At 49.6% G+C, this 24,389-nt stretch overlaps 2 protein-coding genes across 2 annotated transcripts; both read right to left on the bottom strand.

Annotated features, from left to right (window-relative positions):
• Positions 1-1,366: 1,366 nt before the first annotated feature.
• On the bottom strand, positions 1,367-15,144 carry SELENOV (selenoprotein V). The gene is made up of 6 exons (XM_049902463.1): positions 14,321-15,144; positions 12,312-12,336; positions 12,133-12,186; positions 11,955-12,029; positions 11,759-11,856; positions 1,367-1,427 (listed from the first exon to the last, which is right to left on the bottom strand). Exons 1-5 carry the CDS (start codon positions 15,142-15,144, stop codon positions 11,779-11,781), a joined length of 1,056 nt encoding a protein of 351 aa, XP_049758420.1. The 3' UTR covers positions 1,367-1,427; positions 11,759-11,778.
• Positions 15,145-15,341: 197 nt separating this feature from the next.
• DLL3 (delta like canonical Notch ligand 3) lies at positions 15,342-24,389 on the bottom strand. Its single transcript, XM_049902464.1, has 10 exons — positions 24,321-24,389; positions 23,889-24,170; positions 22,948-23,005; positions 20,635-20,877; positions 19,451-19,668; positions 18,381-18,603; positions 17,426-18,017; positions 17,047-17,167; positions 15,536-15,622; positions 15,342-15,458 (listed from the first exon to the last, which is right to left on the bottom strand). Exons 1-10 carry the CDS (start codon positions 24,387-24,389, stop codon positions 15,342-15,344), a joined length of 2,010 nt encoding a protein of 669 aa, XP_049758421.1.

A 24,389-nucleotide genomic window follows, 5' to 3' on the forward strand; every position in this document is an offset into this window, starting at 1 on the left:
TGACATTTCCTGGGTAAGCTGTAAACAAGCTGAGGTTTGATATTTTTTGCCTGTCCTGCGGTTGCTACGGAGCCCTGGTGGCGCAGTGGTTAAAAGCTCGGCTGCTAACCAAAATGTCAGCAGTTTGAATCTATCAGTCCCTCCTTGGAAACCTTCTGGGGTAGTTTTACTCAGCCCTATAGGGTGCTATTAGTCGGAATTGATTCAATGGCAACAGGTTTTGATACAGTGACTCTTGTGTGTTCCTTCCATCTTCTTTTGATGCTTCTTGCGTCATTTAACATTTTACCTGTAAAGTCATTCAATACTGCAACTCAATACTTAACTTTTACTCCTCCCCAAAACCCTATGGGTTAAGTACTACTATTTTCCTCATTTTACAGATGAAACAACTGAGGCAAAGAGAAGTGAAATGCCAAAGCTAGTGTCATGGATTCAATTGTTTGCCCCCCAAAATATGTGTCAACTTGGTTAAGCCATGATGCCTAGTGTGGTTGTCCTCCATCTTGTGATCTGATCTGATGTAATTGTCCTATGCGTTGTGGTTAATGAGGCAAGATTAGGTTATGTTAAAGAGGATTAGGGTGAAATCCAACACCCTTACTCAGGTCACAGCCCTGATCTGATGTAAAAAGAGTTTCCCTGGAGTGTAGCCTGCATCACCTTTTAACTTACCGAAGATAAAAGGAGAGAGAAGTGAGCAGAGAGGGAGGGACCTCCTACCACCAAGAAAGAAAGGCCAGAAGCAGAGTGCGTCCCTGCACTGAGAAACTTAGACCCCGGGGAAGACTGATTACAAGGACCTTCCTCCAGAGCTGACAGAGAGAGGAAGACTTCTCCTGGAGCTGGTACCCTGAATTCAGACTTCTAGCTTCCTAAACTGTGAGTGAATAAATTTCTGTTCATTAAAGCCATCCACTTGTGGTATTTCTGTTATAAAAGCACTAGATAACTAAGACAGCTAGGAAGTGTCAAAGCTAGGATTTGAATCCAGGCAGGGATTTGGGTCTATGCTCTTGACCACTGGGCCATACTGCCTTCTACTCTGCCACACTATCTGCAACCAGGTAATTACTTCTGATCCTCCCTTACTAGACATAGAAATAGTATCCAGACTCTCGTAAATGGGCAGATCTGAGCTTCACAAGGGCGGGCAGCATGTCTGATTTTTCTCTCCAGTAACGCTCCCCACCACCAGCTTACGCCAGGTAGTATCTGTTAGTTGCCTACCCTATATCTAGCCCCCATTTTTCCACTGAAGCAGGGTGCAGTTTCCATCAGTCAGAGGCAGGCAGACCAGAACACAGGGAGGCAGACTCTGTATTTTTTTCTTCACCCCTCCCTGGCCCCACCCCAGCCCCAGCCACCATCAGAAAAGGACCTGACTTGGCAACATTTCAGCCCTTCTCATCATCTTGCTGAGGCTCCTGAGATGGGGAGAGAAGAGAGAAAATTAAAAATAACAATGATGTCAGCAGCTCCATAAAAATAATAGCATTTACATGGGGCTTACAAGGTGTTAGCCACTGTCCTCGTGCTTTATATGAATTACCATACCCACCTCAGTCTCCTTGCTAGTTTTCAAGTGCACCTGGCACCCTCCTACCATGGGGGCCCTTTGCACTTGCTGCTTCCTCTGCCTGGACTGCTTCTCCCCCAGACATCTGCATGGTTCAAACATGTGACCCTAATACCTTGCAACATGTTTTCTCCTATTCAAAATGGGTGATTGGAGCTTGACATAACTAACACCATAATGATGTTCTAAGTAATCTGTAAGCATTTTTTATTGCACCAGCTGCACTGGTCTCTGTCCACAGGAGTGTGGTGCCTTCTTGGCTCCTGCGGCCTTGGTCTCCATCCTTTTCTTTGTCCTCTTGGGGAATGGCCTTCAGCCTGCAAGGCAGCAGCTAGGAAGGTTGCCTGGAGCTTTTGGTCTGCAACTTTCTTTCTTGCTCCTTATCTCAGGCAGAGTGGACTTGGCAGGCCACTTCTACTAGCTGAGAGATTCTTATGTAAGTTCTTTTTCAGACTGTTACAAGCATACAGATTAGAGTTCAGATGTCCAAAGTGCGTATCTTTAAGAGTTTCTTGTAGTTGTTCTGTGATGTATATGACCATCTGTGGGCTATGTGCTTAAAAACATTGAGTAATCCTTGCCAAAATGATTGATATATAAGCTCTGATGTAAAAATTGCTTTTGGGGGACTCCATAAAGGACAGCCTGCATTGCTGTGGGGGCCCCTCCGCTGGTGTCACCTCCTAAAAACTTTCTCTTTCTGACTTGGAGCACGTTTCATTGGCTCGACAGCTCCAGGGCACGGACCCCAATCAGGTAACAAATATCACCTTCTCAATGAGACCTTCCTTGACCACCCAATTTAAAATTGCAAAAAAAAAAAAAATACCCCAGCACTTCTTACTCCTCTTCCCTGCTTATTTTTCTCCTTAGCACTTGTCACCTTCTAAAATGCCTTCTAATTTACCTACATATCTTGTTCATCGTTTTCCCTTCCCCACTAAAATGTCAGCAGGGGTTTGTGTCTGTTTTGTATCCCCAAGGCCTAGAACAGAGTAGGTGCTCGGCAGATACTTGTTGAATAAATTAAAAAAATCTAATGAGGTAAGGTATATTATAATCTCCACTTTACAGAGGGGGAAACTAAGGCACAGAGAAGTGAAGACATTCACCCCAGGTCACACAGGTAGTAAATGGCACAGCTGAGATTTGAACCCTGGCAGCACTGGCTTAATCATTATCAATCCTCCCATCTGTAATGCTCCCCCAGCACCCTTCACCCATTCCGCCCCCTTGTGGTTTGGAGGCCAACTCCAACTCTGGCTCCGGGAGTAGACGCAGGGTTCAGGACTAGCCAAAGAGAGCACCATACCCCCTTGGGCCTCAGTGATTGGTTCAGGGATGGACAAGTGACCTAATTCAGATCAATGAGAACCTTCTGCAGGACATATGCCACCAGGAGGGGGAACCTGTTTGAGAATAAAGCCAGCCTAGGAAAAAGCTGACCTCAAAGAAAGGGTGCCTAAATCCAGCCATGCCTAAATCCAGCCATGCCTAAAGCCCATTTTCCCCTAGACTTTTATTCACACAAACCATTTTTTTTTTCTTAAACCTGTTCAAACTGGGGTTTTTGCTTCAATCCAAAGAATTCTAAGCAATTCTAATAACAACGGTTACCATTTTAGCAAGCTCTTAGCACCTAACATCTAATCTCACCCCACCTCAACTTTGTGTGGCTGGCAGAGTCAGGATTTGAACCATGTCTCTGTCATCCTGGAAGCTGGATGTGTAACCACCACGTATTCTACATATCGGTGAGTATGGGGAACAGACCTTTCCCCAGGCTCTCCCGCCCTCCACTTCGGCTGCTGAAAAATAGACCAATTAACACGTAGCAAACCAAAACCAAACCCGTTGCCATCGAGTCGATTCTGACTCATAGCGATCCTATAGGACAGAGTAGAACTGCCCCATGGAGTTTCCAAGCTGCGCCTGGTGGATTCAAACTGCCAATCTTTTGATTAGCAGATGTAGCTCTTAACTATTACACCACCAGGGTTTCCATTAACACATTAACATACAGTATTTTCAAAAGCTTGTTTATAAGTCTTTAAAAACAGATAATAAAACATGTGGACCTTGTCTGGATCCTGATTCCAGAAACTAACTGTAAAAAGACCTCCCCGAGACACTCGAGCAGGCACTCAATAATATTAAGACTTTTTTAAAAATGTTCTAGGTGTGATAATGACTTTGTTTATATTTTTAAAATTTATCCATTAAAGATACATACTGAAGTATTTACGGGTGAAATAACATGAGGTCTGAAATCTATATTAAAATCCTACAGTGCAAAAAAACAGAGGGAGGAAGAAGAATTGATGAAAAAAGATAAGAGCAAGATAATAGGTACATGAAGTTCAAACTATTCTCTTACCTATTGGCTATGTCTAAAAATTTCCACCACAAAAAAAGTTTTTAAAACTCATAGCCTCCATTTATAAAAAATTCTAGAGAACACAAACTAATCTGTGGTGGTAGAAAGCAGCCTAGCGGTTGAGTGCGGTGGAGAAGAGAAGGTGAGAGATGACACAGACTCATTAGGAAACTTTTGGGGTGAAGAGCATGCTCATTTTCCTGATTGTGGTGATGGCTTCACAGATGTGTGCAGATATCATAACTCATCAGCTTGTACATTGTGAACATGCACTGTTTCTTATACACCACTATCCCTCAACAAAACTGGAAACTAATATAAATATATATATATACAGTCATGTATCACTTAACGTCCATGATAACCAAACCAAAACCAAACCCTGTGCCGTCAAGTCGATTCCGACTCATAGCGACCGTATAGGACAGAGTAGAACTGCCCCATGGAGTTTCCAAGGAGTGCCTGGCAGATTCGAACTGCTGACCCTTTGGTTAGCAGCCGTAGCACTTAACCACTATGCCACTAGGGTTTCCATGTCCTAGGTTCTGCCAAATAGGATGTTATGTAATTTAGATGTTGTGCAAACACCATATTATATACAGACAGTCCCCAGGTTACAAACATCCGACTTACGTACAATCCATAATGACGAACCAACCCCTGTAAAGCCTGTTACATTAAAAACTTGAGGTATATACAATGGTTTGTAATAACAAATGGGCACTATTTTGCAACTCACATGAAGACATTATTATTACCTCAACAAAAAAACTAATTAAAAAATGGGCAAAGGATATGAACAGACACTTCACCAAAGAAGGCATTCAAGTGGCTAACAGATACATGAGGAAATGGTCACAATCACTAGCCGTTAGAGAAATGCAAATCAAAACTACAATGAGATACCATCTCACCCTGACATTACTGGCAGGCATCAAAAAAAACAGAAAATAACAAATGTTGGAGAGGCTGAAGGGAGATTGAAGCTCTTATGCACTGCTGGTAGGAATGCAAAATGGTAAAACCATTTTGGAAAATGATATGGTACTTCCTTAAAAAGCTAGAAATAGAAATACCACATGATCCAGCAATCCCACTTGTAGGAACATATCCTAGAGAAAGAAGAGCCATCACTCAAATAGACATGCACACCCATGTTCATTGTAACATTGTTCACAATAGCAAAAGGATGGAAACAACCTAAGTGCCTATCATCTGATGAATGAAAAAAAAAAACTATGGTGTACACACACGATGGAATCCTACCCAACAATAAAAAACAATGATGAATCCGTGAAACATCTCACAACACGGATGAATATGGAGGGCATTATGCAGAGTGAAATAAGTCAATCACAAAAAGACAAATACTGTTTGAGACCACCATTATAAAACCTCAAGAAATAGTTTACACAGAGAAAAAAAAATCATTGATGGTTACGAGGGAGGGGAAGGAAAATCACTATCTAGATAGTAGACAAGAGTCAACTTTGGGCAAATCAAAACTACAATAAGATTCCATCTCACGCCAACAAGGCTGGCATTAATCCAAAAAACACAAAATCATAAATGTTAGAGAGGCTGTGGGGAGACTGGAACACTTATACACTGCTGGTGGGAATGTAAAATGGTACAACCACTTTGGAAATTGATTTGGCACTTCCTTAAAAAGCTAGAAATAGAACTACCATATGATCTAGCAATCCCACTCCTTGGAATATATAATAGAGAAATAAGAGCCTTTACACGAACAGATATATGCACACCCATGTTCATTGCAGCTCTGTTTACAATAGCAAAAAGATGGAAGCCCATCAACGGATGAATGGATAAATAAATTATGGTATATTCACACAATGGAATACTACACATCGATAAAGAACAGTGAGGAATCTGTGAAACATTTCATAACATGGAGAAACCTGGAAGGCATTATGCTGAGTGAAACTAGTCAGGTGCAAAAGGACAAATATTGTATAAGACCACTATTATAAGAACTTGAGAAGTAGTTTAAACTGAGAAGAAAATATTCCTTTATGGTTATGAGAGGGAGAGGGGTATTCACTAATTAGATAGTAGATAAGAACTACTTTAGGTGATGGAAAAGACAACACACAATACAGGCGAGGTCAGCACAACTGGACTAAACCAAAAGCAAAGAAGTTTCCTGAATAAACTGAATGGTTCGAAGGCCAGCGTAGCAGGGGCGGGGGTTTGGGGACCATGGTTTCAGGGGACATCTAAGTCAGTTGGCATAATAAAATCTATTAAGAAAACACTCTGCATCCCACTTTGAAGAGTGGCGCCTGGAGTCTTAAACGCTAGCAAGCAGCCATCTAAGATGTAGCAATTGGTCTCAACCTACCTGGATCAAAGGAGAATGAAGAACACCAAGGACACAAGGTAATTATGAGCCCAAGAGACAGAAAGGGCCACATAAACCAGAGACTACATCATCCTGAGACCAGAAGAACTAGATGGTGCCCGGCTACAACCAATGACTGCCCTGACAGGGAACGCAACAGAGAACCCCTGAGGGAGCAGGAGAGCAGTGGGATGCAGACCCCAAATTCCCATAAAAAGATCAGATTTAATGGTCTGACTGAGACTAGAAGGACCCTGGTGGTCATGGCCGCCAGACCTTCTGTTGGCCCAGGGCAGGAACCATTCCCAAAGCCATCTCTTCAGACAGGAATTGGACTGGACAATGAGATGGAGAGGGATGCTGGTGAGGAATGAGCTTCTTGGATCAGGTGGACACTTGAGACTATGTTGGCATCTCCTGCCTGGAGGAGAGATGAGAAGGTAGAGGGGGTTAGAAGCTGACCAAATGGGCACCAAAAGAGAGAGTAGAAGGAGGGAGGGGGTTGTCTCATTAGGGGGAGAGCAAATGGGAGTATGTAGCAAGGTGTATATAAGTTTTTGTGTGAGAGACTGACTTGATTTGTAAACTTTCACTTAAAGCACAATAAAAATTATTAAAAAAAAAGTCAACTTTGGTGAAGGGAAGGACAACACACAATATGGGGGAAGTCAGCACAATTCGACAAAGGCAAAGGCACAGAAGCTTCCTAGACACATCCAAATACCTTGAGGGACCAAGTTACTGGGGCTGAGGGCTGGGGACCATGGTCTCAGGGGACATCTAGGTCAATTGGCCTAACACAATTCATAAAGAAAATGTTCTACATCCTACTTTGGTGAGTAGTGTCTGGCGTCTTAAAGCTTGCGAGTGGCCATCTAAGATACATCTATTGGTCCCATCCCGTCTGAAGCAAAGGAGAATGAAGAAAACCAAAAACACAAGGAAAATATTCTTCCAAAGGACTAATGGAGCACATGAACCACAGCGTCCACCAACCTGAGCCCAGAAGAACAAGATGGTTCCCCGCTACCATTACCAATTGGTCTGACAGGGATCACAATAGAGAGTCTCGGACACAGCGGTAGAAAAATGTAGAAAAAAATTCAAATCCACAAAAAAAAGATGAAGCTTACTGGTCTAACAGAGACTGGAGGAACCCCCAAGACTATGGCCCCCAGACACCCTGCTAACTCAGAAGCGAAGCCACTCCCAAGGTCCACCTTTCAGCCAAAGACTAGACAGGCCTATAAAACAAACAATACCACGTGAGGAACGTGCTTCTTAGTTCAGTCAAGTACGCTAGACCAAATGCGCAATGCCTGCCCAAAAGCAAAGCCAAGAAGGGAGGAAGGGACAGGAAAACTGGATGAATGGACACAGGGAACCTGGGGTGGAGAAGGGGGAGAGTGCTGACACATTGTGGGGATTGCAACCAATGTCGCAAAACAATTTGTGTATAAACTTTTTAATAAGAACCTTTTTGTTATTTTTTTCCTTAATTTGTATTGTAAAAAAAATTATTTGAATTTTTCCTCCTAAATGTTAAACTCAAAACAAAAAGTTATTTGCGTAATTAATTGCCCAAATCCTTCTCCTACCGCTTGCCCTCACGCTGCACTCGGTTTCACACATAAACAAAGGAGGGGTTATCTATTGACTTTTTATTGAAGATGAGGGTTTACTTCCCTTACAACCACCGTCTCCCCCAAACACACACACATGAAAGTGACTGAGAGGAGAAACGTAAAATAAAGTTATTTGTCTATTCTCCAGCCTCAATTAAAAGAGAAAAATGGACAAGGAGTCTTCAACAGAGAGAAAACGGTGTTTTGCACCCAAAAATATCCTGCTTATGCGCTTTGCTATAAATTGCTTTTCTCTGTACTAACAACAACAACAAAAACCGGAGATAGAGAATAGCTACAACCCTGTGAGCTAAACAAGAAATCTTATTATCTGAGTAGTCATCTTGAAGGCAAGTTTCCAAGATTAAATTTCACTGTGCTTTGTTCTTATAAGCTGTACCCACTACCTACTGCTGTCAAATCAATTCCGACTCATAGCAACCCTATAGGACAGAGTAGAACTGCCCATGGGGTTTCCAAGGCTGTAAATCTTTACGGAAGCAGATGCCACATCTTTCTCCCACAGAGCGACTGGTAGATTCGAGCCGCCATCCTTTCAGTTAGCAGCCAAGTACTTAAACCACCACACCGCCAAGGCACCTATCGTAAGCTGCAGGGGTCCTCTGTAGTGTGCTTCCCTGACATTCGGGATAAGGATATAAGCACTCTCATCATATGTGTTACTTAAGAGTCTCCCTTACCTACCCTGTGTTTAGGATTGCATCAACGCCAACAGACGGCAAAACATGTTTTGGGGAATTCCAGGAAGTCATAAATGATTGCAGAAAACAATGCCAGCTCACAAACTGTACCTGTTACTAATCACTTAAGTTATGGTAGGCTGTCAAGACTCAAGGAATTAAAAGCAGTGCTTCTAACAGGATTTATTCACAGTGCAAAGTCTTGTTGATCCATATACTTTCCCTTACCCCATACTTACTATTTAATTATATTTTTCCTTAATCATAATTCAGTGTTAAAAAAAAAAAAAAGCAGTGTTATTATTATCACTGTATTACGTTAAAGATGTTTTAGTGTATCTGGAAGTATTTCAGGTTTTTTTATGCATCGAAAGTTACACTATGCACTATACACTAAGATAAATATTTGACTGACTGACAATAGATACGAACACGTGTTGCCTGCAGGAAGCTGTTGCATTTGCTGTATCCGGTTATGTTTGATACGTCCCATTCTCCAATCGGGATTTCTTAATTTATGGGACCATGGACTTACATGTGGTTGAACGTTGCCCAAATGGACGTTATGCAGCGCATGACTGTGTGTGTATATATATATATACACACACACACACATACATGAAACAAAGTACTAAGCCAGGAGCAGCCTGCAAATGTGTATACGGTAAGTACCTTTAAAAATCCACTATCAGGCATCTGGGGTCTTAAATGCTAACAAGAGGCCATCTAAGATGCATCAATTGGTCTCAACCCACCTGGAGCAAAGGAAAATGAAGAATGCCAAGGTCACACGACAACTAAGAGCCCAAGAGACAGAAAGGGCCACATGAACCAGAGACCTACATCATCCTGAGACCAGAAGAACTAGTTGGTGGCCGGCCACAATCGATGACTGCCCTGACAGGGAGCACAACAGAGAACCCCTGAGGGAGCAGGAGATCAGTGGGATACAGACCCCAAATTCTCATAAAAAGACCAAACTTAATGGTCTGACTGAGACTAGAGGAATCCCGGTGGCCATGGTCCCCAGACCTTCTGTTGGCACAGGACAGGAACCATCCCCGAAGACAACTCATCAGACATGAAAGGGACTGGTCAGCGGGTGGGAGAGAGACGCTGATGAAGAGTGAGCTAATTAAATCAGGTGGACACTTGAGATTGTGTTGGCAACTCTTGTCTGGAGGGGGGATGGGAGGATAGAGAGAGAGGGAAGCCGGCAAAATTGTCAAGAAAGGAGAGACTGAAAGGGCTGAGTCAAGAGGGGGAGAGCAAGTGGGAGTAGGGAGTGAGATGTATGTAAACTTATATGTGACAACTGATTGGATTTGTAAACGTTCACTTGAAGCTTAATAAAAGTTATAAAAAAAAAATCCACTATCAGCAGCAAATAAATTATTGTACGTACACTTTAACACCTAAGAACAACACTGCCACCGGAGCTTCCTGTGACGGTGGATTCCACGTTCTATGTCTGTGCCGTCCAGTCAGTGGCCACGTGTGGCTACTGAGGACTTGAAATGTGGCTACTGTGACTGAAAAACTGTTGTTTTTTTATTTTTATTATTATTTCATTTTAATTAATTTAAATTTAAATAGCAACAATGAAGGAAATACTGCATTGATTAAGGGTAGGGTTGCCCAGCCAATTAATGTAATTACTGTCGATGAGTTGTACACCTGTAAAAAGTTGAATTGGCAAAAGCTGTGTGACAGATACATTTACAACAACCACAAAGAAAGGAAAAAAGTAGCTACTGAGGCTTCTTATGTACAACCAAGCACCTCATGGGATTTGGTTCCTTGGTTTGGAGGTTTAGGGTCATGGTTTCATGGGACATCCTAGTTAATTGGCCTAGTGCTTCTGTTCTACCTCCTAATTCATTGCGTAGTGCCTGTGGTCTTAAAAGCTTGTAATCAGCCATGGAAGGCACAGCGACTGGTCTCTATTCAACTGGAGCCAACAAAGGAAGGAAAAGGAGGAGAACATGGAATGTGTGGCTAACTGCCTCCATGAACAACTGCCTCCTTTGTCACGAGACCAGAAGAACCAGATGGTGCCTGGCTACCATAACTGAATATTTTGATCAAAGATTCTATAGAAGAATCCTGATCAAAAGGGGTAAAATTCAGCACAGTAATCTCATGGAATCCAGATTTCTGGAGCCATGGAGGCTGGATGAGGCCCTGAAACTACTGCCCTAAAATAACTGTTAAACCTTAAACCAAAAATACCCCCTGAAGTCTTCTTAAAACCAAACAATAGTTTAGCTAAACTAGTAAAGAATGTCTGCCTTGAGCATTATGCTCTTTTAAGATCTATCTATATGGAATCAAATTGACAACAGCAACTCAAAAGGTTAGATAGGAACCTTAGGGGGCACTGAGTTTATGTTAACGGGGGAAGAACAACTAGGAAAAGAGGTTGAGAACGGTGGCACAACTCAAAGAATGTAATCAATGTCACGGAATTGTACATGTAGAAACTTGAATTGGTGTATGTTTTTGCTATGTATATTCTCAACTACAGCTAATTTTTAAAATTTTTTAAAAATTTTAAATAGCCACAGGCTGTTCTGAGATAGTATAAACTTTAAAAGCTCTTCTAAGAGGAAAAAGTTATAATCAACATACCAGTGTACTGCTTACTACCTTATTACCTACTCTGTGCCAGATACTGTTTATTACCCTATTACCTACTCTGTGACAAGTATTGGTTATTACCTTATCACCTACTCTGGGCTGACTACTGTTTATTACCTTATTACCTACTCTGTGCTGAGTATTGTTTATTACCTTATCACCTACTCTGTGCCAAGTACTGTTTATTACCCTATTACCTACTCTGTGCTGAGTACTGTTTATTACCTTCTTACCTTACATGAGCCGTCTCATCAAATCATCTCAACAACCCCATTGTATAGATGAGGAAACTGAGTCTCAGAAAAGGGTGTAGGTGATTTCTCCCCAGTTATAATAGTGAGGGTTGGCTGTGCTAGGATTGAAACTAGGAGTCTATGACTCCAGGATAGTATCCTATCCCCCTTTCCCCACACCTGCCCCCATCCCAGCCTCCACCCCTCTCACCATGGCCCTGGCAAGCCCTCACCTCACCTCCAGCTGGCCAGTGCCTGCTACTCTTTCTTGATCGTCTCATTGATACTGTTCACAATTTTCTGCAGCCTGGTATCATCCACAAAACCATCACCTTTCTGGGCACAGAGGGCAAGAGTAGAGACATGTCTACCCGATCCCCCCCGAGCCCCAGCCCCACTCCCCTTCCCTGTCTGGGACCCTTGCTCAGAATCACCTTCTTCGAATGGACCAGTTTCCCGTCCACAAACACTTCAAATTCCCCCGTAGCCTGGGAAGAAATGTCCTCCTCCTGGGAATGGAAGGTTGGGGGCTGGGCAAGGCCCCCTTTTCCCCCTACTTGGGGGTCTCCAAGCTCTGACCACCCCCAACGCCCAGGCTACCAGCACACTTACAAAGATTAGACGATTTGGAAATTGCTGCTCCAGACTCTTTCTCAGTAGAATGTACTGTGGAGAGATGAGGTGGGGTCATGGGGTCATGAGGTCACAGGATAGGGGAAATAAGAACTCCTCCCAGGCTTCATACCTTCATACCCCACACTCCCCCCATTCCCAAAGCCAAAACTACTCACCCGAAGGCCGTAGCTTCAGAGGCCACTGGAGGCAGAGGGCAAGAGGAATGTGGCAGAGAGAGTGAAGGGAAGACACAAGACACAAGTCAGGGCCCTCCGGTGGCTCCATCTCACTCAGGGCAAAACCACAGTCCTCCTGTGACCCACAAGGCCCCACATAATCGCCCCATTACCTCCCTGCACTCACCACCTCCCACTCTCCACCTGGCTCACCCTGCTCCAGCCACAGGGACCTCCTAGGTCTTCTTCCAACACTCCAGGCACTTCTGCCTCAGGGCCTTTGCACTGGCTGTTCTCTCTGCTGATTGCCCTTCCCCCAGTCTCCACACAGCTCCTTCCCTCCCCACCTTTGCTCAGGGAGGCCTTTCCTGACCACCCTAGCTAGAATCGTAAACTCCCAAGATGCCTTTTGTCCATAGCACTGATTACCTCCCAATATACTAGATAATTCACAATTTGTCTTCTTTATTGCTTTTGTTTGTTTGGTTTTTTATTGTGACTTAGGTGACTGTTTACATAACAAATTAGTTTCTCATTAAACAGTTAATACACAAATTGTTTTGTGACATTGGTTACAATCCCTGCAATGTGTCAGCACTCTCCCCCATTCCACCTGGGTTCCCTATGTCCATTTGTACAGTTTTCCTGTCCCTTTCGGCCTTCTCGTCTTTGCTTGTGGGCTGGTGTGCCCATTAGTCTTGCATACATGATTGAACTACAACATAAGTTCCTCACGTGTGTTACTGTTGGCCCTATAGACCTGTCTAATCTTTGGCTGAAGGGTGAACCTCAGGAGTGACTTCAGTACTGAGTTAAAAGGGCAGCCTCGGGTCATTATCATTTTTTGCCTGCCCTCTAAACCAGAACGTCAGCACCACAAACAAGGGCAGGGATCTTTGTCTTTTTCACTGCCGGGTCCCCGGTGCCTGGCACATGGTAGGTGTGTCCAATGAACTACCTAATGAATTCATGGAGACAGAGAAAGAGATAGAAAGAAAGGAGGAGCTGGGCAGAAAAAGAGAGAAGGGGAGATGAGCAGACGGAGACACACGCACAGCCTGGGGAAATGATGACTCGGAGTGAGTTGGGGGGAGACAGCGAGAGCTGGTGAGATGGGCTGGGCAGAGACGGAAGAGAGACAGGGTGAGACAGGGAGAGAGGCAGGCCGCAGAGAGCCTTCGATGAATTCAGCCCTGAGTCCCAGGGAGGTCAAGGAAGGTTGGTGTTACAGTTGTTGCTGTCGTTGACACAACCCAAGGCTCAGGTCCAGGGCGGCAAATGAGGACAGCACTCAGCCTCCCGCCGTCTTTGCCCTTGCTGCTTTGACCACCTTCCCCCCAGCTCTTCATTTAGCAGCCCCTTCCCATCACTGAGGGAGCAGCTCAAGTGCCATCTCCTCAGAAAGGCCATCCCTGATGCCCAGTTGGAAGCCCCCTCGTCCTCCCACAGAGCACCCATCTGCATTCACACTAACACCTGCTGACTTTGTGTCCTGGGGCTTCCCCTCCGGAGAGGTGCATTCAGATGTGTTCAACCAACACAGGTCTGAATGAATGAATGAATCTATAAAAGTGAACAAATGAAGTTCAGAGCCAAGAATCACACCGCTGGAGCATGGCAGGGATTTGAACCCAGGTCTCTGGAACCTCACAGAGAATGAGAAGGAAAGCCAAGTTTCCTACCTGGGAATTAGGACCCTCCCCTCACCCTGTGGAACTCTGGCGGCGGTTGTTAAGAGCTCGGCTGTTAACCAAAAGGTCGGCAGGTCGAGTCCACCAGTCGCTCCTTGAAAACCCTATGGGGCAGTTCTACTCTGTCGTATAGGGTCACTATGAATCGGAACCTCGACGGCAACGGGTTTTTTTGTTTACTCGTTTGTTTTGATTTTTTTGGTTTGTTCCTCACCCTACCCCAGACCCGAACTTCCAGGTCCCCAGTGCCCCTGCACCCAGCCCATCCAGCCCTTTCCCCAGGGGAGGAAGGCAGCTGTGGGTGGGGCCAGCCCTCACCAGTAGACCACTCGAATAATGACTCTGTCGTCCATTTCGACGTTCTCGCTGGTGGAGGCGAGTGTGTTGTTAGAAACCGGTAAGGTGGCTGACAGCTTGGTCCCCAGAATGGGCACTGGGATAGGCCTGGGGGTGGAATCTATCAGCTTGGAGGCCTGTGTGTCTACGGTCGGGATGGCCCCGAAGGCGGACCCCAGTATCTCAGTGGCCGATGGAGTGAGCGGCGGATGGGGACCCTCGGTGAGCTCAGACAGGCTGGTGACAGATGGGACGGCCTTCAGACTCGACGACCGCGCAGGATCCTTATCAGGCGACAAAGTTGGCTCCGGAGCCGGCTCTGGGGGTGAATCCAACAGCAGGGCCGGGGTCGGGAAGGAGGCCGGGGCCGGAAGCTCAGCGGGAATCTGGGCTGGAGTGGCAGCCTGGACCAGAGGGGGGGCCCGGACCGGAGGCAAAGCCCGGACCGGAGCCGGAGCCCGGACTGGAGTCGGGGTCCGGACCGGATTCGAGGCCCGGACCAGAGTCGCCGCCCGGACCAGGGTAAGGACCTGGGCCGGGGTCGGGACCTGGGCCGGGGTCGGGACCTGGGCCGGGGTCGGGATCCGGGCCGGGGTCGGGACCTGGGCCGGGGTCGGGGTCCGGGCCGGGTTCGGGACCTGGGCCGGGGTCGGGGTCCGGACGGGGGTCGGAGTCCGGACTGGGGTCGGGGCCCGGACAGGGGTTGGGGTCCTGACTGGGGTCGAGGCCCGGACCGGAGTGGAGGCCCGGACCGGGGTAGAGGTCCTGACTGAGGAAGGGGCTGGGGCCCGAGTCTGGTTGTTCATGGAGGGGCCAGTGGGGGCCGGGGTAGCCCGGGTTGGGATTCCCGCCCCGCCCTCCCCCCGGGACAGGGAGCACACACCCGCACAGAGTTCTGAAATGGAACGTGACCACAGGGGGCACTGTTACACCGCGTTCACTCGGAGCGGAGAGTCGAGGGGTGAGACCAGACCCCTGGATCTTGCCTAATAACTCCCGCTACTTAACGGCCACTACCAGGGTAGGAAGCACCCATATTGCCCCAGTGTTTCCCCCAGCCCTTGTTAACCTTCTTGTACCCTGAATGTTTCTTGACTGTCTGGTCCTGTGCTGGATGATTCTGGGACAAAGAGGTATCAGAAAATCCCTGGTTCCTGCCCTCACCAGGCTCCCTAGTCGGGGAGACACACCCCTCACCAAACAGTGATAGTCCAGGGGGTCAGGGCCAGGATGGGGGTAGGTGCTGGCAGTCGGGTCTGGATTGGGAGGGGGGCAAGTATTGGGCTGTGGGAGACCAGAGGAGACACTAGACTCAGTCTGTGGCAATCAAAGAGGGCTTCCTAAAAGAGGCGACAACGGAGAGAGCTGGAAAATAAGAGCAATAGCAACAACAAAGAAGCTACATTTATATAGCTTGAAGTGCTATACACTTGCCCACAATAGTAAGTAGAAGAGCTGGGATTCAAACTCAAGCTGTCAGGCTCCAGAGTTCTGGCCCATCACCACCCTGACAAGGACTAGAGCAAACTGTGACCTCATCAAGGGCAAGAATTTGGCTGTCTCATGCCCTGCTGTGTCTCCAGCTCCTAGAACAAGACTTGGCACACAGTAGGATCTTAGTAGGTATCTGTGGAGTGAATGAAAGTATCAGGAAAAAAGGCACTTAACTAAGGTGACCTGTAGGCAGAGGAAAAACACTGGCTTGTTGAAAGGGCTGAGAGAGCCTGGGCAGACACACACATACACATACACACACACACACAAACACACAAACTAGTCCCAGGGGAAACAACCAACTGGAGAAGGGCACTGAGTCACAGAATTCAGCCCTGTCTGAGGCTACACCTACTATAGGGTTTTCCTTTTTATTCTTTTTTTACTTCAACTAGTATTTTTCTTCCTTCCACAACAAAGTCCTATCTATGATTCTTGCTAGGAAACCCTGGTGGTGTAGTGGTTAAGAGTTTGGCTGCTAACCAAAAGCTAGGTAGTTCAAATCCACTAAGGGCTCCTTGGAAACCCTATGGGGCAGCTCTACTCTGTCCTACAGGGTGGCTGAGTCGGAATCGACTCCACGGCAACGGGCTTGTTTATTTTTTGTTTTTTAATGACTCTTCTAAAGCACAGAATTTCTCCCCTTAACCCCACACTAAGTACAAAGCGATCAGAGGGACGAGTCAAAGTTGGTCAAAACAGGAGCATTTATAGATGCCTCTGAAGAGATGGGGAGAGAAAAATAATAGGATATAAATAGCCATTATGTACAATTTCCAACGGTAAAGTTCTCCCAGCTACCCCTTCCAACGTGAACTCCAAAGTGTCTGGGGCAGAGATTTGGCACCACCAACTAAATACAAAAATATCCAAGATCTGTCTCCAAGAGATGATGGCGAAGAGGCAGGTCAGGCCTAGAAACAAGATGAGTAGGAGGTATTAGAAAGGGCTGCCCTCAGCCTCTTCTCCCTCTCCCCAGTAAGAGGAAATCAAGTAAGGGGTTTTGGCTGAGGAACCCCACCGTAACCTCTCGAAGCCATAGGTCTTCAAAACAGAAGCTGGCCAACAGCTCAGAACGACAGCAAGAGGGATGTAGGACAGACTTATATTAAGTCAGAACTGGAAATTGGGCTTAAGCACCTTCCAGAGGTTCCCATTTTACACAGAGAAAAGGAGGTTTAGAGATAAAGCAGAGGATGCCTCCACCGGTGTACCCAATGTGTGTAGAGGCGATAGACAGGGACAGCTACCTCCCGAGCATAAATCGAAGGAGCAGATATGACATAAATCGCTCGAGAGTCTCCATCCTCGGGACGACTCCAATCAGCGGACAGACTGCGGGAGAAAATGAAGAAGAAAGAAAGATGCAAATCCCTTAATTCTCGGATCTTGTTTTTCCCACCGACCATCGAGGGGAACCTAAACCCAACCAGGGGAATTGTGGAACCAAACAACCCGAAAAGCCCAAGAGCTCAGGGACAACAGGACTGGACCAATCAGGGAGGTCCGTCGAGGAAGCAGGCCAACTTTCCTATGGAGATTGACGCAAGCAGCCAATGGGACGAGGCATAGGTCTGTGGCCCGGTCCCTCACCTCGGGCCATCCCCGGGGTCCTCTCGCATACGCATGTTGTTCAGAGCATCGGGGAGTGAGTGGGTTGGTGGCTCCGGGGTCCCCGCCAACAGGCGAGACCCAGTATCCCGGCCAGAGCCACGGCGTCGCAAGTGGATCAGCCAGAGCACAGCGCCGGCAAAGCTTGCGGCCACCAACAAGCCCAAAGCTGGCGGCAAAAGGAAGCGCTGCGGATCCCCCTGCCTGGGGCCCGGCGGGGCCGCGTGCGGTGCGCCTGCGCCGTCCTCCGCACCGTCGGGGCGAACCGGGAACTCGCACCGCGCCCCCATGTAGCCGGGCGCGCAGGCGCAGACGAGGCCGGAGAAGTGGGCGTAGCAGCGGCCGCCGTGCGCGCAGGGGCGCGCGGCGCACGGGTCGGCGCGCTCGCGGCAGTCGCGGCCGCCGAAGCCCAGCGCGCAGGAGCAGCGGCGCGCGCCACCGCCCTCCAGGCACGTGCCGCCGTTAGCGCAGGCGCGCCCGGCGCAGTCATCCAGGTCGTGCTCGCAGCGTGGGCCCGCGAAGCCCGCGCGGCAGCGGCAGCGCAGGGCATAGCCCAGGTCCAGGCAGAGCCCGCCTGCGAGGAGAGGGGGCGTCAGGGGGAGCCGCCCGGGAAGGGAGCACCCCGGAGCGCTCAGAGCTCTTCTGTTTCCCGGGCTTGTAATCCCTTTCTCTAATGACCAACCGCTATAGCTGTCTAGCAAGGGCTGGCCTCCTGGAGTTTGCCCAGTGCCTGTATCTACCTGCAAAGCCAGCCCGCTTCCTTTTCTACCTGGTGGCATCATGGGTTAGCTCAGCCTTCCCTCTTTGGCTCTCTGCGTGTCTTTTTTTCTCGGCTTCGACCACACGTTAACAGTTCGGGAACTACGTGTGGTCCTCTTGCTCACTGCGGGGGCCCCACCCCACCCCACCCCGCACCGATCCGGCCTCGCCGCCTCACCATTCCGGCACGGCTGCAGGCTGCACCGGTCTACCCTCTTCTCGCAGTTGGAGCCCTGGAAGCCGGGCGGGCAGTGGCAGACGTAGGCAGAGTCGGGGTCTGCGCCCCCCACACACAAGCCGCCATTGAAGCAGGGTCCATCCGCGCATGTCACCCCGCTCACCTCACACCGAAGCCCGTAGAACCCACGGGGGCAGGCGCACTCGAAGGAACCTGGTGTTTCCTGGGCAGGGGCAAGAAGGCTTGGGGCGGGCCGTCTCCTTGGAGCAAAATCCCATGCCCCTCAGGGTCTTGACTATGGAGTCGGCTGCTTTTCTAGTCTCAGCCCTCAGCATGCAGGCGTCTTCTCTGGGAAGCCCTCCCCAGACAACCCCTTGCTCCCTTCCATGCTTCTGCGTCTACCCATGTAACCCCACAAAGAGGCCCAGAGGCATCCAGTCCCCACCTATACACCTTTGCCTACCACCTGCTGCCTGTCTGGTCTGCCCTCCCGATTCCTCCTCATAGCTTTCTTCCGATCTCTCCTGCCCCCACAACTTGAACCCTGAGTGTGTCTCACTGTCCCATGGTGACAGTGTCCAGGTGGCCCACGCTGGGTTCTCCATTATCCCAATACACACTGGGCTCATCCCACCTCCATGCTTTGGCTCACTCGTCTACCCATTCACTTGGTACCTCCCTCGGCCAAGTGGTACTTCAAAAGTCCCACCCCTGTGCCCGCCTCCTCCAGAAAGCCTCTTCTCAAGTTCCGCCCCTCCCCCCAGGTCCCAAATCCCCATCCCACCTGGCCCCACCACCCCCTACCTTGGGCCCTAAGTTGTTCTCTATGCTCATCATTCCCACTCCACACCTTTAGGTACTGCCCGCCAGGTCTGCCCTCCCCCGTCCCAGCCCCATCACCTAGTCCAACTTCAAGGCCCTAGATGCAGGCTGGACACCCCCAGGAAGCCCTCCCTAACGGCTACCCCTGGCTCTCCACCCTAGCTGGTGTCACATGGAGCCCCAGAGGGATGTGGAAACTCCCAGGGTAAAGTAGGGAGCAGGATGAGGTGGGGGTGGGTGGTACTGACACTACAGCTGCCCCCGTTGGCACACGGGTTCCCGTCACAGGGCCCAGGCCCGGGTATGAGGCACCCAGCTGTGGCAGAGGATGGGCCCCTGGGGCTGAGGCAGCTGCTGGTGGAGACTGGGACTGTGCAGAGGGGCCCAGCCCATCCCTCCAGGCATCGACATTCATTGGGTTGCTCACAGAAGCCATGCTCCGGGCTGCAGCCTGCTCGACATGCCACTGTGAGGGACAGAGAGACAGAAGGAAGTGGAACATAGATGGTGGGGAAGGCCAGGGTCGGGGGGATGGGGGCCGCAGAGAGGTTTCTGAGTGCTTTCCACATACCACCTTGTTTCATCCTGTGACAACCCTCTGGACTAGATGACATTGTGAGCCCCAGATTACAGACAGGGAAACTGAGGCCCAGAGTGGTGAGATGACTCGCCCAGCTAGGAGGTGGGGGATCAAGGATTTGAACCCGGCCATCGGGTTTCAGAGTCTGTGCTCTTGGAAGGAGGATGGGGAGGGGACTCCCAGGCCTGGGCTTGCAGAGAGGAAAATGAGCAGAGGGATTTACGACTGGGAGGGCCCCTGCCCCTTCAGGGAGATGGGAGGGACTGGCTTAGTCTGGGAGTTCCTAGGGGTCTCAGTGGGGCTCTGAAACTTGGGGAGAGATCTGAGAGGACTCAGGGTTAGTTGGGGGTTCCCAGGCTTTAAAAAGCAAGGGGATCTGGCCTGCAACAGCAGGCAGGGAGGAGAAAGGATCCCTTGGGAAATCTAAGAAGAGTTTCTGAACTTCTAGGTAGAAGTAAGGAGACCCCAGCATTAGAAGAGCTGTGGGTGTCCTCACATTTAGAAGGGGTGTGGGTATAGGAAATGGATGTAGGAGTCCTATTTGAGGCTGACGAGTTCTGGGAAGAAGGAATGCGGTTGGGGTACCCAGGCAGGGCTAGTGAGAGATCTAGGGTCCATAGTTTCCCCGAAGGTGGTAGGTGGAAGCTGGATGGGAGGCTGGGTACATGGGCAGGGATCGGCGGGCGTCCTCACTACCTTGGAGAGGGGTGTCTGGAGTATCTGGGAGGATCCTGGGGTCCCCAGTTACCTGAAGAGGGTAGCTGGGTTGTGAGAGGGGACAAGGGGGCATGACGGTAACTAAGGAGGGACGGGGTCCGGGTGGGTTGGGGCGGGGTTGAAGGTGGGACCCACGTGGTGCTGCGCACTCCTCCTCCATGGGAGCGCATGGGCGCTGTCCCGGGCCGCACCGCGAGGGGGCGCTGCGCGAACGGCAGAGGCGCGTGCACGCGGCCCCGACGGCGGGAGGCTCGCAGCGCGCGCGGTACGAGAAGCGCAGCTCCCAGCCGCCTGCGCGCTGCACGTCCCTGGCCCACGGGCTCCCAGCCTCCAGGCGCCACCGTCCGGCCACGCGCGACAGCAAGCTCCAGGCTGCTCCTGCAGGGACGGGGGAGAGCCGCTAGGAGGGGTCTGATCGGACCGCGGCAGCACTCAGGTCTCCGGATAGAGACTGACCGCGCTGGCTTGACTCTGGGATCCCATTAACCAAAAACCACACCCATTGCCCTCGAGTGGATTCCAACTCGTAGCGACCCTATAGCGACCCTATAGCAGGCCGAAACAACCGTTATCCAGCCTTGAGGTCCTTTGGCACCGCGATAGTCGAGGTTGTGGCTTGGTATGTCTCTTCCCCCATCTCTGCTTGCTAGCTTGCATTTAACCTATTTTATATCTCAAAAGAGATTGACTCAAGATACACCTTACCCAATTAGCAAGGCTGTAACTGTCGGGGACTTTTAATATCACGATCCCAACTAGCTCCCCACGACCGCGTTGGCAGTAGTTCCCCCACAAAAGCTGTATTGTTAGTTGCCTTCAAGTCGATTCTGACTCTGGCGACCCCACGTGTGCCCCACAGGGTTCTCAAGGCTATGACCTTTCAGAAGCAGATCGCCGGGCCTGTCTTTGGAGGTGCCTCTGGGTGGGTTTGTACCGCCAACCTTTGAACTAGTAGTTGAGTGCTTCACCTTTTGCACCACCCAGGGACTCCTATAAAAGAGTGATGCCCCATATTTTGCCCCCAAATCCTTTAGATAGTAAAGCAATTGCCTGGCTATAAATTACCCCCTACAGCACTCTGTGACATTTGATATCTCCATATGGCCAAGGGACACAAGCAGGTCGCCCCCATATTGTGCCTCAGAATCTTTCTATATCAAAACAGTGACAGAGATCCCAATTAGTAGGCCATAAATTACTCATATTGCACCTGAGACCTTGGAATACCAGGAGAGTGACAGTCCTCCCCCCATAATAGCTGTTACACCCTATTATGGATTGCAGTGTGCCCCCCCCAAATATGTGTTGCAAATCCTAACCTCTATGCCTGTGGTTATAATCCCATTTGGGAATGGGTTTGTTATGTTAATGAGGCAGAATTAGTGTAGGGTAGATTTTGAGTCAATCTCTTTTGAGATATAAAAGAGATTAAATGCAAGCTAGCAAGCAGAGACGGGGGAAGAGAGATAACCAGGCCACGTGAAGATCGCCCAGGAGCAGAAGCTCAAAGACACGAGGACCCTCCTCCAGAGCCAACAGAGAGAGAAAGCCTTCCCCTAGGGTCAGCACCTTGAATTCAGATTTCTAGCTTCCTAAACGATGAGAAAATAAATTTCTGTTTGTTAAAGCCACTTGTGGAATTTAAGCATTTGGCTGCTAACCAAAAGGTCAGCAGTTCGAGTCCACCAGCCACTCCTTGAAAATCCTATGGGGCACCTCGACTCTGTTCTAAAGGGCCGCTGTGAGCTGGAATTGACTGGACAGCACTGGGGGTTTGTTTGGTTGGTGTAGACGACTACGACGCCCAACACTGGGCTGCAGGAGCGTTCTACGTCAAAATGCCGACCGAGCCCCCACCGCTTGTGAGTTGCTGTGGGGTCTGTCCCGACTCAGGACAACCTTATATATAACAGAATGAAACATTGCTGGTCCTGCGCCACCTTCAAAATCACACAGCACCAGAGCTCCCGCCAAAGAAGGCTAAGAGCACCCCACATCCCTCCCCAAAACCTTCACTCAAAATTCTTCCTGGAAAGCCTACAACATCCCATAGAGCTCATGGGACCTCTGTATGGATGTGGTGCCACAGCCTCCCGTAAAAGAACCAGTAGTAACTCACATTGCACGTTGGTTCTCAAAATCATGATGGTGACAGAGCCCACCAGAGCAGGGCTGTGAAATGCTATCTTGCTCTAGTGGCTTCAATTCCAAGACAGAGAGCTTCCCCCTGCTACCCAGGGCCAGGCCTATGGACTCCCACACCCAGCGCCAAGACATTTCTGTGTTGAGATGCCCTGACCCTGGAGCTGTCAACACCCAGCGCCATGCTCCAGGGGCTGTGATGACACCCCAGAACCAGGGATCCTGTGAAGGCCCCACTCTGCGTGCCCTTGGGGCCACAGACAGCACCAGGTCACTACCCTGGACCTCACATCAGACCCCACTCACCTGCAATCTCCTCTCCTAGTTCTTCTTTCCAGATTTCAATGATGAGAGAAAAGGTACCCTGGTTAGGTTGGGGGAGGAGGAAAGGAAGGAATAAAAGACGTTGATCAAGGCAAGGACTCAGTGAAGACCAGAGTACAGGGGTGAAGAGTGATGGTCAACTCTGGGCATCAGGCAGGCAAGGGACAATTCCTAGAGGTACTGGCCCAGGGAAGGAATGGAATTTTGAGCACTTACTATGTGCTCAGTATGTACTCAGTCTCACTTTATTCAAGACATCTGGTTGAATTCCTCACAAGCGAACCTAGTGAGGTGCCTTGATAATCCCATTTTACAGATGAGGAAACTGAGGCTGGGTCTAGAATTCGAATACAGGTCTGTTCACCTTTGTACTTTTGGGGTTGTGGGAATGGGAAACACGATTTCAGAGGTGAAGGAGTTAGGAATAAGGGCCCCAAATGGAAGAACCGAGGGAGGATAAAGTGAGATTGGGGGTCTCCAAGACAGGATGGGAGGGTTCCTAGGTGCAAGGGAATTTGGGGATAAAGATGAGGGTTCCAGTATTTAGGGCTTCCCAAAGAACAGATGCTCCTTGGAAACCCTATGGGGCACTCCACTCTGTCCTAAATGGTCCTGGTTGGTAGAAATCGACTGGACGCCAATGAGTAGTAAAGAGCAGACAGCCTTCTGTGAATTTAGGGTTTCCAGAGGGTGGGCTTGGAGTTCTGGGAATTTAGAGTCCTCAGCATGCAGGGTGGGTCAGAACATTTGGGTCTCCAGTAAGTAGGGTTTAGGGGTCTGGGAATGTGGAATTTCACATGGTAGAGTTACTGGTCTGGGAATTTGGTGTCCCAAGGGGGACACTGGGATCTTAGAAGTTGGGGGGTGGATTTGGGTGGAAGGTTAGGCCCCTAACACCGGGGGTGCCCTGGAATGGGTCTCACCGTCCAGGCCTCATGGAAGGGCACGCGCATGAGGCGGTCGGGCAGCTGCAGGTCAGACGTGGGCGCTCCGGGCTGCCCGGTGTAGACGGGTCCGCGCGCGCTCAGCGCCGTGCCCAGGGCGCACTGGGACTCGGCGGCCTCCTCGGAGACCCCCGGCTTCAGGCAAACCCGGAAGAAGAGGCGACAAGGACCCCGGGCGCTGCACGGCGACCGCGGGGCCTCGGGGCCAGGGCCCGGCCTGAAAGAGTGGATCTGCAGTTCGAAGACGCCGGCCGGCTGTGCCTGGGGCGGAAAGGGCCACGAGGTGAGAGGCCTTTGGGGACGCAGGCGTCCAGTCCGCCCCGCGCCCCTTCCCCAGGGCCCTCGGGTCGTCTCCCCACACACGCACCTCGCAACCCTCCCTTCCCACTTCATCTCCCGCGGGTCTCTGACCTGGGGGAGGAAAAAAAGCGCCAGGAGCATGGTCCGGGATAGGAGCGGGGGCTTCCGCAGGGCCACCAT

Source organism: Elephas maximus, chromosome 11, assembly GCF_024166365.1.
Source record: "Elephas maximus indicus isolate mEleMax1 chromosome 11, mEleMax1 primary haplotype, whole genome shotgun sequence".
NCBI lineage: Eukaryota > Metazoa > Chordata > Mammalia > Proboscidea > Elephantidae > Elephas > Elephas maximus.